The sequence below is a fragment of the Prionailurus bengalensis genome, chromosome A3 (genome assembly GCF_016509475.1).
Source record: "Prionailurus bengalensis isolate Pbe53 chromosome A3, Fcat_Pben_1.1_paternal_pri, whole genome shotgun sequence".
Lineage (NCBI taxonomy): Eukaryota > Metazoa > Chordata > Mammalia > Carnivora > Felidae > Prionailurus > Prionailurus bengalensis.
In genome coordinates this window covers 3,736,995-3,750,578 of record NC_057354.1, presented here as the reverse complement: position 1 = coordinate 3,750,578, position 13,584 = coordinate 3,736,995, and the positions used below count along the sequence as shown (strand labels likewise).

Here is a 13,584-nt window from a genome sequence, read left to right as displayed (position 1 = left end):
CAAGCTCAGCGCTGTCAGCATGGAGCCCGACGTGGGGCTTGAACCCATGAACTACCAGATCGTGACCTGAGCCAAAACCAAGAGTCGGATGCTTAACGGACTGAGCCACTCAGGCACCGTGAGCCTGGGGTTATTTTTTCCTGAGAAGGCCACCTGTCTAGACCGAGGGACTCCCCGCTCTGTGCCCCTAGTCCTGGGCTTGGGGTGGCTCCGAGTGTGAGCCCCCTGCCGGCAAGGACTGACTTGTTCATCCCCGCCTCCCTGGGTGGGCCCAGTCCCAGACTCACAGTGGGGGACTGAGAAGGTTTGCGTACCAGGGACCCTTTGTGGAATGGTGGGTGCAAACGTGGATTGGTTACCAGTAGCCGTGACAATGTCCTGTGGCAGATGCCTGCAGCACCTCAGGGCATATGGCAGCCAGGGTCTGTTGTCCCGTCTGGGTTGGCCTCTGCTGCCAGGACAGGAGCAGCTCAGGTTTGCACCGTCTGCCTCTCGCCCCGGCCCGCTGGCCCCGCATGTCCCAGCAGCGAGGGCAGTGGTGGCTTGACTGCAGGAGCTTGCGAGCACTTTTAAAGGCACAGCTGCGTCCAACCTGCGGATGCGCTGTTGGTCGAGCGAGCCGCAGGGCGGAGGCCAGCGTGGGAGTGGGGGGCGCGCACCACGGAGGTGGGTGGAGGCTTTCCTAGGCTCCCATAGGCAGGCGGTGCACAGAGGCCCCGGGGATGGCGGCGGCGGGGGGCGGGGTGAGGCAGTGCTGGGACCCCCTTAAGAAGACCGGATGTGGAGGGGGACTCCGGGGGGTGGCGTGGGGAAGAACTGAAGGGGCACCACAGCAGGGCCTGGGATGGCACGTCTCCCAGGAAGGCACCCCGCGTGAGTGCAAGCGTGTCGGAAGGGAGGCGTGGGCTCCGCTGACCGCCGCGTTTCCTTACAGATGCTGAGAGCAAAGTGTGCAATCCTGACGGGGGCCCCCGAGCGGCACAGAGCGAACCGTCCACCCCCAAGCAGGAGATGCTGACTTCAGAAGAAGCCCAGCCAGGAAGCCCTTTGGCCACCGGGACAGACCAGCCTTCCCTGGACGCACCACTGCCCTCGGACTCCCATTCTGACGATGCAGGTACGGCTGTAACCGTGCGGGGCTGAGCCACTGCCGGGATGGCCGTCGGCCGGGTGGCAGCCGAGGTCCCTGGCCACGGCCCGGACAATAGCTCTGGTAGAATCCTGTCCTTGGAGGCACAGCCTGCTCTGGGCTCCGAGCCCTGCCATACTTTGCCGTGTGCAGTTTAAACTCTGCCGGGGCATTTTTCTCTGGCTCTTCCCGGGACAGTCTCTTGCCACTGGGAATGTCTGAGCAGGAAAATTCTCTCCAGGGGAGCGAGCCGGTGTCCGTAGGGGCATCCTCATTGACCCCAAGACAGGAGGGCGGGATGGGGTCGAGGGACCTTCCGAGTGGCCCAGATCCTCAGCAGGTGGCTGTGTCCTCCACAGAGCATGACCTCAGTGCCCGGTGCACAGCGCCCAGAGCCGTGCGGTGCATGTGGGGCGTCGGATGCCATGTTCCTCGCGGAGGGCTGTCCTCGCCACCTCGCCGAAGGGCGTGCTGCTTGTGTTGCATGAAACCTCTTTTCCCAGCTCTCTTAAGCGGGAAGAACAGTAGTTCTCATTCGGTGCCATTTGAAGGTAGTGTGCGCCACTCTGAGCCTCCGTGGGGATGGCGGGGGCCGTGGCCGTGGCCGTGGTGGTTTTCACTGACTGGACCAGACAGGGGCCAGATGTAGGTGAGGTGGGGAGGAAGGGAAGGCAGAGAGGAGGCAAAACACAAGCCCCCCGAAGGAGCCCGTGGTGCTTTGAAGCACCCGCATCTCTTCTGACCCATTAGCTTTTTTGCAGAAATACTCGGGGGGACCTCACCGTCAAGCTGGGAACTTCTCCCCTCGTAAAATTACAAGCTATAAGTACGCCAGGCACAGGGTGGGGGTTGGAAGTTGAACCGTCTGCGCAAGCGTGGCAGGTTGGAAATCCAGGCCGTGTGGACAGGCCTGCTGGGGCTTCTGTGGCTTTGGAGCCAGGTGGGCATCTGTTCTCTGCTGCCTTCTTCTGCCAAACAAGGCTCACACCGACGCTTTCCACCGGCCGCCCCGGCCGGCACTAGTGGGCACCTGCTGAGAGCCGTGCCCCGCCCTCCCTGGGGGTGGCTGTGCCTCCCCAGTCTTACCCCAGCTTGAAGATGTGATAGGAGTTTGCGGTCTGAAGGGCTGTGACCCTTGGGACAGTCCTGGCCTCTCCTGCAGAGACCCTCTCAGCATATGCCTGTGCCCCGGTGGCCCCAGGCATCAGGCTTGCGTCAAAGTGGTGGTCGGCCTGACCCCGCCTGAGCCCTGCCCCTTGGCCGCCCGGCCTCCCGCGTGCCAGGCTGCTGCACCCAGCCCCCTGCTGGCGCCTGGCACTTCTCCTTGGCAGGTTCCTTCTGCCGCTCAGCTCTGCCTGCTCCGTCGGCGCCCCTGCTAACCTCCGGCGCTCTCTTTCCCTGTGTGCTTGGTTTGGGGATGGAGTCTCGAGAGTACAGTTGGCTTGTTGAGGCCACAGATTCGTGTGAAGGACTTTCTCCCGGACGGGACGTGCTGCCGGGTCGGGGGTCCTCATGGCGAATGTGTCCGGGTCTCGTCCTCCCGGAGTGATGGGGGAAGGCGGACAAACCTGCGGATCTCCTTGAGCTGAGTCCGCGACAGCGGGCGTGCACACTGGGGCCCCTCCCTGAGTCTGGGGGCTGGGGCAGCCTAGCGATGAACAAGCATTGGCCGGGCAGAGAGTGAGGAAAAGGGCATCCGGCTGGGAGAAGGACCTCTGCAAAGACAGAGCACAGGGTCCACAAACTTTTTCTGCACGGAGCCAGTTAACTACGGTTGCCTTTGTGGGTCAGAAGGTTCCCGGTGAAACCGCCCACCGCTTCTGAGCAGCCCAAAAGCGGCCACAGAAGATGTGCTGGGTGCCAGCAAAACTTATTTACGGAAGCAGCCCACAGGCTGGATTTGGGGGCTGTGCTTGGCCAGGGAGCAGGACAGACCAGGGGACTTGTGCAGGGCTAAAGGTCTGTACGTGTGGCCAGCGCCAGGGTAAGATAGAGAGGGGCTGAAGGCAGCTGGAGCCCTGGGGCACGGGACGGAGGTGGGGCCACAGAAGATTTGCGCTGTGGGCGAAGCACCGGGCTGCAGGGCGGGCCAGGGCCCGGGGAGCCAGACCATTGTCCCTGGTCGGTGTGGGGCCCCAGAGATGCAGCCTCACCCCTCAGCTGGACTCTTCGTTCCTGCCCTCGGGGTGGGTCCTGTGCCCCCAGGGTGTGGGAGAGGAGTTTCCAGAGGTGGCTTGTGGCAAATAGCTAGAGAACGTTGTAACAGCGAAGTTTATTTTCATTAGCACAGGTGGAACGGGTTTCTCACTCCGGGTGGTGATTCGGGTTTTCTTCTAATAAACAAGTTGAGACGAAAAGTGTGAGTTCACGTGAAAGAAAACATAGCAAACCAAAGTATAGGAACACAGAGAAAAGGCCCGATTTTCTGAAGGATGCCGGTTGTGTGCAGGACGCTGTTCTGAGCACATGCATTAGCTCGTTTTATGCTGGAAATGCCTCTGGGGTTTTATCGCTAGTGTTGTTGCCTTTTCCCTCAAGGTGAAACGGAGGTACAGGGGTCTGTAGCTCGCCCAGGGGTATAGAATTAGGGAATTCAGGGCAACGTGTTTGCCGCGCCAACCTGGCTCTGAGACGTGCCTCGACTCACTAAGCTGTGTGACTGTGAATAAGTCACTCAACCTCTCTGAGCCTGTGTCCTCAACTACACGTGAGGATAATGCCTCACCATATCCCGGGGTTGCTGCATTTAGGTAATCCGCAGGAATCCCCAACTCTGTCCGGACACACCCTGAGCCCTCCGGAAGTGTCTGCTCCTGGTGATTGTTGTCGACGTCACTACAGAAAAGCAACTTTTGGGGAGCGAGGCATTAGCACGCAGGATCCGGCTGCCTGCAGACGCCCCAGAGCCCCTGCCTCGTTCAGCACGTGTGTTTTGGGAGGCGTGTCCACCTGCGCTGTGCTATTGAGCGAGGCCGCCGCCGCCGCCGGGAGCACCAGGTCTGTAGGGAGAAGCCTGGCCTTGAGCCGCAGTGAGGGAGCGGATTACAGTCTAACAGGCTTTAAACTCCCCGCTTAAATAATTGCAAGTCAGCATTTAAAAATACGGAGCTTTCGCGAAAACCTTCCACGTTGGGGGCCCCCCTGGGCTGCCGTGGCCACGCAGCCAGGGTCACTGGGGGCTGCGAAGGGGCCACTCCCTTCAAGGGGCTCCCCTGTCCGCTCCTGCCCGGCCCCTTCTGGGAAGGTAAGGAGCCTGGTCCCTGTGCTGCCGCGGGGGCTGATCCGCTCTGGGCCTCGTTATCACGTGGTGGATACGGTGGTCTCCCCGATCTGCGGTTTCAGTCACCTGCCGTGAGCCACTGGTCTGGACGCGGACGCCCCCTCTCCTGACACGTCGTCCGAAGTTCTGCCCAGCCTGCACCTGGGGTCTCTTCTTGACCCCAGGAAGTTCATGGAAACGTCCAGGGGCCCAGAATGGGATCCCCTGGGGACTCGTGTGGTGTTCACGGTGTCCTGGAAGGTTAGCTGCTTTCTCTTAGAAAGCAGACGTCCTGCGAACTTTGCTGGGGGAGGGGGCGCAGGAGGGGCCACATGTCCATGTGCGTGGAGAAGCTCCTGGCTTCAGGGGACGTCACTCCTTGGCCAGGTGATAACACCTGGGCTGGGGCTGTCACTTCCTATGTGTCACTAACTGCTGTGTGCGTTTGGAGGGGAGGGGTGGGGGTTATGTCCAGAATCACAGGTCTCTTAGGAAAAGGATGTTGTCAAAGATCCTGACCATTGTTTTTGGTTTTTGACCCTCACTTCGAGTTTGGTGATTTGGGTTTGGGTTGACTTTGGACCCTTGTATTTGGGGTGGTTTTGTTTTTCTGGTTTTATTTGGATGGTGTTATACCGGTGGCCTAACATTCCCTAAAAAGCCCAGAAGGATCTGTTTTAACTTTAAATGGGACAGGTGGCTGTCCCGCGTTTCTGTTGCCAGGCAGAGCTGTGCTCTGACATTCTCAAGAACGCACGAATTAAAAAAGGAAAGTGGCATTCAGTAAACCTATACTATGTTCACTGTATTTTCTTAACAACCCTGTTTGTTCAGATGAGAAAGCAAAGGCCCAGAGAGATTGTTGCTTATCTAAGGCCAGGGAGCCCATAAGTGGCAAGCTGGGGTTTGATCCCCGGATGTGCTTTTAACCATAATACTCTACAGGGCGCCTGGGAGGCTCGGTTGGCTAAGCACCCGACTCTTGATTTTGGCTCAGGTCATGATCTCACAGTCTGTGAGTCTGAGCCCCACATCGGGCTCTCTGCTGACGGCACAGAGCCTGCTTGGGATTCTCTCTCTCTCTGTGCCCCTCCCCTGCTTAGGCTGTCTCTCTCTCAACATAAAATAAACTTTAAAAAACAACAACACAATACTCTACAATCCAAACTAGAGGTGCTTCTGGAATGCTCTGGAATATGGGTTGTTTGTGAAGTGAGGAGGGGGATGGTGAATGGCAGGCTATAGGTGAGACCCAGCTGCCACCTGTCGGGATGGCACACTCAGTGTGCTGGCCCTGGAAACCCAGACACCAAGCCGAGTCTGCCCCTCCCTGACTGGTGGGTGCACTTCAGCACTGCTCAGACCCTGGGCTCGTCCCGCCTGCATCTGGGACTCAGCCAGCTGCCTTGCCCTTGGCCAGCTGTCCCAGTTGAGACATGCCAGGTGTTTGGGGCGCCATGAAACTACTCACAGCAGCTGTCCCCAGCCCACCGGGACCTTCCTGTCTCACCGGTCACTCTTGGTCTTGGAAGGTCTCCAGCGAGTGGTAACTGGGCTCAAAGCATGCCCACCGCCCGGAAGGCACTTCCCAGACCAAAGGGCAGGGTAGAGCTTTTTCTCTTGTTACCTAAGCACCTACATAATATTCTCGAGTTGGCCTCTTGTCCTGCAAAGCCTAAAATATTTACTATCTGTCCCTGTACATGAAAAAGCTTATCAGCCCCTGCTCAGGAAGGTGAGTGGAGGCCACATGGAAGCGTGTCACTGGAACGTTTCCTAAAGTATGCTGGTAAGTCCTGGATGTGCACACTTGGTTGAGCTTCGGTTGTGTCTGTTCCTCAACTGAGCCCTACGTTGTGGTTTGTGCAGCGACATGGGAGCCTTGGCTTAGAGTTTGGTTGGTGAGAAGCGACCTCTGCTGGTCAGGGGAGCAAAGGAACAGTGCCCCCCCCACCCCCACCCCATGCCCCAGACAGGATCTCAAATGTGGGAAACCTGTGAAACTGACCTTGTCTTCTACATCTTTTTTCTGATATAGCATTAAGACTTTAATGGGTGTTCATGTCAAGATTCCAAACTGTAATGGTAGCTACACATTCACATGAGCTGCAGAGGACAGAGGCTAAAAGATCTCAGAGCCCCACTTTCTCAGCCTGCAGAGCCCCCGACAGGTCAGGGACATAGAGGTCAGTGTGTGACCGGCATGGATGAGTTTTGTGGGAAGATGTTGGAGAGGATTTTGGTGAGACCTGCCGGTGTGTTGAGTCCCAGGGCTCTCGGAGCAGAGATGGAGGACCCGCATTCCACCTTGGGCTAGTGGGAAGAGGAGACCTCTGTGGGGCTGGAAGAAGCTTGCCCTGCGATCTCTGGTTGAGGGGTGGGGGCTGGGACCACTGACTCCCAGAAGTCCAGAGCTGTCCTCACCAGTACTCACTAGCTGCATGGCTATTTAGATTAATTAAAACTAAATGAAATAAAAAAATTCAGCTTCACACTGGCCACTTGTCAGTTGCTCATTGACCACCCATGGCTGGTGGCTACTGAAATGGACAGGGAGGAAACATTTCCAGCATCTCAGACGTTTCTGTTGGGCAGCACTGGGCATGCATGCGTCCACTTCTGGCACAGGCAGGGAAGTTTTGATGTTTGAACTGCCAGCCCTCTGGAGGTTGCTGCACCAACAGATACTCTGACCTGCAAAAAACCCTTTGTGGACAAAGTTTGCAAAACCCCTCGGGTAGAGAGTGGATTTGGGGCAGGAAGGGAAGGAGCCAGGAGGCCATTGCTGAGGTCCAGGTAGAGGCCAGGGAAGCTTGCATAGGGAGGACAAGTGAACGTTGCTGAGAAATATTTTGGAAGGAGAGCACACAGGATTTATCTGTGAATGACATATGGGAGGCAAGGTAGTGGGTGTCCAGTCTGGCTGCACGGCTGATGAGCTGTGCAGGAAGCCTGGTGGGGGTGGGGATCTGTCTGGTTGGGTGCCATGTCTGCGGCTCCTAGAAGGGTGCCCGAACCCCATAATTGTTGAAGGACCTTTGCAAGATGGGTTGATGGGTGAATGCATCTGAAGGAAGGGAAGGCTGGAGAGGGCTTTCCCTTGGGAAATCAAGAGATGGGTTTGAGAATGTTTCATTTTGCCTTTCTGACCTCCAGATGGAGATGTCACAGTGGCTGATAATGTATGAGTCTGGAGCTAGGAGGGAAGGTCAGGGGTCGACAGAGAGATGGGTTGGATTCTGAAGCCGGAGGACTGGATGGGAAAATTAGATGAGAGAATTGGAGCTGTGGACTGAGGAATGGGTCCTAGGCTGAAGGCTGAGGGCTGGGTCCTCCTGGGCAGCCCCGATGGAGCCTGCAGGGGGCTGAGCATGTGCAGACAGCGTGACAGGAGGGAACTGGGGAACAGGTGTCTGGGAGCCAAAGAGGAACGTGATGGAGACTGAGGACAACTGAGATCAAGCGGCCCTGCCCCGCCTAATGTAGGCATGGGGACCCTGACCTGGGCTGCCTAGGCTCCCAGTTAACCCATCTCTTGGCAGCCTGGCTAAGGGAACCTGTGGAGTCCAGATCATACATTGCTCACCTTGTCCAGACCCCCGGGACTCAGAGGAAGAAACTGTCCCGTCCATGTTTGCACATGGCAGGACCCAGGCTTGTGCCACAAGAGTGTCACGGCCATGGAGTTGGCAGCGGACAATAAAGGCACGGAAATGGTAATAACCTGGGATCCATGGGATGCACAGTGTCTGCTTCCAGAGTTTCCGTGGAAATTCTCCAAGGGCAGGTATCAAGCCAGCGCCGTGTTTTCAGTACCACGGCCAGCGCTCCGCCCCTTAGGGCCTCCAGAACCTTTCCTGAAGGATGGAGGAGCCCCAGGCGGTGACTGTGGGCCCAGCTCTGCCAAGCTGTTCTGGGGAGTGTTTGTATCTTCCTCCTTGGCCAGTTGTAAAAAATGAGACGAGGCCATGTGCAGCAGGCATCTTACACCAGGCTGGGCATCTGCTGTGAGAGGGCAGGGCGTGCTGGGGTCCCTACGTGGGGATGGGGCTGGGGGTCCACCTCTCTAGTATCAGGGAGGAAGGAAGGAAGATGGGGTTTCAGGGACAGTTGTGTTGGAGTCCGGCATCTAAGAACAGCACCCCCACCCCTGTCTGAAGGCCTCAGTTTCTCCTGGAGGTGAGGCCACACGGGACTGGGGAGGTGAGGAGCTGGAGGCAGGTTTGAGGCCGTGACTGCAGGGTGGAGGCAGAGCTGAGGGCCCTGACCGTGGCAGTCCTGAGGTGGCCACCACTGGGGTTTCTGTCTCACTATCTTCTGCAGCACTCAGCAGGGTGAGCCCAAATGAAAGGAAGGCAGAGGACTTGGGGGTGTGGGTGGGATGGGTGGTGCGTGATGGTCAGTAAGACTTGAGTCAGATGAAGGGAGAAGGGAAAAGACAGTGCTCGTGGATGGGGAGAAAGCAGAGGAGGGATGGACAGTCTTGGGGGCGGTGCTCAAGGGGCAGCAGGAGGGAGAGGGGACAGGGGTGCTGGGCGGGCTGACCCTTCCTCTGAGCTGGACCTCCTTGCCTCCTGAACCACTCCCTGGGACCTACATGCACCAGGGACCAGGGCTGCTGAAAACCACACATGTAAAGTCAATGGCTGCTGAATTTGAGGGTCTGCAGGTGCCAGACCCACACGACATTGTTCCCTCCTGTTTAAACCTTGCAGCAACCCTGGGAGGGACTCTGGTGTTTGTCAGATCTCCCATGTGGGGCAATGGAGACACTAGAGTTTGAGTCACTTCCCAGGATGACAGTGCAGGGGCCGACTGGAGCCTGGGTGTGTCTCATTCCCAAACTTCTGATCGTGACCAGCCCCAGGTCAGGTGGGGACAGGAGCTTTGGCGCCACCTGTTGACCGAGAAAAGGAACAGAATTACTCCTGCTCCTGAATTGTTTCCTCTTCTCCCTCCCCCCTCCCCCAACAGTTCTATTGACTTCTAAACTTACAGGAAGTCAGGTCTGTACGTTGAGCGGCCCCCCTGTACCCCGGTCCTGTTAACAGTCCCACCCCACCCAAGCCACTTTACTGTCCTTGCTCATGTCCAACCCCATCAGAAGCAGCATGGCTTGTGAACTCTCTGTTTTGCCTTTGAACCCAGCCAAGATGCCGTCAGCATCCAGAGGTGAAGAAGCAGACGCCTCCGGCAGCCTCCCGCCTACCGCGGATGAACCCTCTCAAGCCTTAGCCGGGTCTGACTCCCTGGACAGCCCTCCCAGACCCCTGGAGAGATCCGTGGGCCAGCTCCCCAGCCCCCCACTGTTGCCCACGCCACCACCCAAGGCAGGCTGCAAAACCACGAAAAATGTCACAGGTGGGTCCGCATGCATGCATCCTTCCATCCGTTCACCCATCCGTGCCTTCGACCAGTCTTGATGGGCTCCCGCTGCGGGCTGGTTCTCACCCTTTGCTTTTGCCGTCCGGGCTCTAGGCAGTCCCAGGGGAGACGAACTGGAGGCAGGAGGCCTGGCTGCTCTTAGCAATGAGCTGTGGTTGTCAGGAGCAGACCCCTGGGCTCCCTGAAGCAAATGAGGCAGTCTATTGGCAGGAGACCAAGGAGTCTTCCAGAACCTGAATGCACAAGGTGTAGCCATCCCCCAGGAGGGGGACTTTGTATGTTCAGGTGTCTTCTCTGTCTCATGTTCTCTCGCCCTCCCCCGCTCCTCCCCTTCCTTCCCCAGTCTGTCTCCACTTCTCCCCGATGGCTCTATCTCTCGTGGTCTCTGCTTGCTCTGTCTCATGACCTCGTTCCAGTGAGCTCCATCCTGAAAGGCAGAGGGAGGCAGGGATAAACACTGGACTGTAGGGTGGGGATCAGAGAGGGGAGCACGGCTGGGCAGAGGCCCCAAAAGGCATCCGCTCCTATAGCTTTGGCCACACTGGCTGAATAGTCCCTGGAAATTGAGACGTTTGCTTTCGGAGTTTGGGTATTTCTTGTCCCCTCACTGCTGAAAATAGGAGACGCTGCTGGTCTCAGGGAAAAAGCAGACCCTTCAGTCCGAGGTGACTGTTTTGAAGAGTCGATCCTTACCTGCTGCCTGAAGGCGGCAGGCATGAGGACAACGTGGATGGTGGACCTGAGCGGTCTTGCTGTCCGTGAGCCCCTGACCACCACTCACAGTGCCATTCCTTCCCTCTTGTTGGGCCACAAGGAGGCCCAGCTACACACCGCCCGTCCCTAACGCACGGGCCAGCATCTCGAAGAGACCGAGGCTCAGGGGCTCCAGCAACGTCTCCCAGGTCCCACGGCTAACGGAGACTGGAACCCAGTTCTGGGCCTGAGGCTGGTAACCCCTGTACCGCCCTTCCCGCTAAAACCTTCTTCCCCAGCGTCACGCGGTCAGTGCCTATGCGTCTCTGTCCCTCCTTCAGGGCCGCTGTCCCTGACCTTACCCCATAGCAGCATGCGCCTGGCCTTGGGGCACTTACCACATGCTCTGCCTCACCCGGTGGGCTGAGTAATGTGCCCTTAAAACTCACATCTACCTGGAAGCTCAGAACTGCGGTCTTCTTTGGAAGAGGGTCTTCGCAGACATGGTTAGATCGGGATCAACGTGAAATCGTCCTGGCGAGGGAGGGGCCCTAAATCCAATGAGCGTGTCCTTATACGAGACACAAAAGCACCCACCAGACGACCTGGACGTGGAGACAGAGATTGGAGCGAGCTGTCTGCAAGTCACGCCACGCCGGCGGAGCTGGGGGACGCCTGGCGTCTTTCTCTCTCCGCCGTCGGAAGGATCCAGCTGCTGACACCTTGATTCCAGACTTCTGGCCTCTACGACTACGAGAGGATGACGTCCCGTTGTTCTGAGCTACCCAGTTGGTGGGATTTTGTGACCGCAACCCGGGACCCTACCACGTCCTAGTGCTGGCATACAGAATGTGCTTAGCGAGTGCACGCAACTGTGACTGAAGGAACAAGCGGACGATCTGAGCCCCGCCTGCTTGTTCCTACCTCTCTGGGATGAGTCTAAGCCTATAGTCTTCCGGGGACGTGGCCACACGGATAGGAGTCAAAGTTTCAAGGCAGGATCACACTGTTGCAACTTGTTGCTATCTTGTGAGAGTTTTCTTTTCCATCCGTTGAGACTTGAAACAATCGGAAATCCATCCGATCAGGCACTGTCCACCATGTTTTATTCTTGCTCACATACGGTTTGTTCTGGACCCTCGATAACTCACAGGCGTCCTGCCTCCTCTGTGCTTTGGACAGATCAGACCTAAGGCCGCACGGTGAGGTTCCTCTGCCGTGACTCCTCTGCTTGTCCGCACAGCTGAAATTCTGGATTTCGAGGGCCTCGTGCTCTGGGACCCTCCCCTCCCTTTTGAGGAGCTCCAGAACATCAGGGGGATTAATCTGGGGAACTAGACTGGGAGCTGGAGGGCATGGGAGGGTGGTTTCAGCCTGGATCTCTTTTTGACAGCTGAGACCACCTTTTGACGACTCTGTCTTATTTCCTCTGTTCTCTTTTTTCTTCTCTTTGGGGGGAAGTGTTTGCTTCAGCGTGTGGGCGCTAGGTGGCAGCAGAGGAGGAGCGAGGCCCCTTAGCTGGGCTTAACTGGGACCAGGGTGGGGGACAGCATACACAAGCTGAGTCCCCACGGGGGTCTTTGCCTGCAGGCCTCCTCACTGACCCTCCACCAGAGGTCAGGGCATTGTCTTCCCCCTCCCCCCAACCCAGACCCACTCACAGACTTGCTTTGCCGGGTCAGCATGGTGTCGAGTTTTTTTTAACGGGTCGCCAACATTTTAAACATTAAAATCTATTTAAGCATTAAATATTAACATGTGTAAAACATGTCAGTTTTACCCGGAATCCAGATTTCTGGCTTTTCTTGAAAAGTCTTCATATCTGGCCACCCCTGAGTCACAGCAGCCCCATTAAGGCGAGCAGGTGCTCTTGTATTTACCGACACCCTCGCCCCCTGTTCGTATGAATTGCGTGAGGTCCCTTGACTCACCTGCGTCTCACTTGCCTGGACCCTGGACCCTGGACCCATGTGAGTTCACCCCCTCAGGACGAAGCTTTCCCCGTCCAGCTGGATGACGGTCGCTTCCACGTATGGGGGTCCCACGGCCTCTGCCAACCACACTTGGGATCCCGCCACCGAGTTCCAATCCCAGCCCCTGTCATACCCTGGAAGCACGATTTGGGGTTGGCTTCTGAGCCTCGGTTTCCTTATCTGAGAAAGGGGAGTGCTAACTGGTGCCCTGGGCGGCTGGACGAGGCGGGCCAGGTACAGCGCTCGGCAGAGCAGGAAATGGGGGGAAGCTCGTTCAGTGTATTCGTGATTGCCAGCGTGTGGCGACCCTGCGAGGGTCCTGGCTGAGGGAGCACAGACAAGCCACGCCACCTCAGTTTCCCCACCTGTACGCTGGGCCCGGGGATGCCTTCCTAGCAGGTGTGGGCGAGGATTCCAGGCAGCAGAGCGACACCTGCCGGGGAGGCGGTCCCTGTGAGGAGCAGGGGCCGCCCCAGGAGGGGTGGAGGTTGGTGGGGGATGAGCTGGTGGAGTGTGGAGAATTGGGGACGGCCCTGGGGGCCACTCTCGGGTGGAGCCCGCCCCCCGCCCTGCCCGTGTCTGGCCACATTGTGAATGGCTGGCACCATCTCATCCTTGGGCGTCAGCTCAGATGTCCCCTTCTGCCGAGAGGCCTCGCCTGACCTCCGTAGCCCAGCCCACGTGCTCCCGACCCCAGGTGCTCTCAGCCCCCCTGCCTGGCACAGCTCTTTCTCCAGTTGGCTTTCTGTCTGCCTTTCCTCTCTTGGCCCCACCTGGCCGGCCTAGAGGCCCATCGAGGGCAAGGCCTGGGCCGTGTGTGTTTCCTGGCCGTGCCCACCAAGACGGGTGTTTGTAAAGACCGCTAAATGATGTGTCCCGATGAGACCTACAGCCTTCCTTCTGTCTTCCTGTTAGTGACATCCACGTTCCAGGATTGCGTCAGAAAGTCTTTGTTTTTTATGGAGTGGTCTCGATCTCTGTGTCTCTGTGTCTGTCTCTCTGTTTCTCCCTCTCTTCCTGCTGAGGCTAAGAAGGGGTTGGTCTGTTTGTATCAGTCTAGTGGGAGCCCGCCTCAGCCTCTCTGGGAACGAGTCTGTGTATGAAGATGTAACAGGTGCCAGGGAACCTGTCGGCCAGGGAACTGT

At 57.7% G+C, this 13,584-nt stretch overlaps 1 protein-coding gene across 2 annotated transcripts in view; it reads left to right on the top strand.

The window, feature by feature from the left end:
• The window catches only part of PHACTR3 (phosphatase and actin regulator 3), a 213,032-nt gene that overhangs the window by 122,674 nt on the left and 76,774 nt on the right, over nt 1–13,584 (top strand). For both annotated transcript variants that reach the window (XM_043553554.1, XM_043553552.1), the window contains 2 exons: nt 935–1,117; nt 9,537–9,749. In XM_043553554.1, the coding sequence (XP_043409489.1) occupies nt 935–1,117; nt 9,537–9,749 (396 nt within the window). The remainder of the gene's footprint in view (nt 1–934; nt 1,118–9,536; nt 9,750–13,584) is intronic.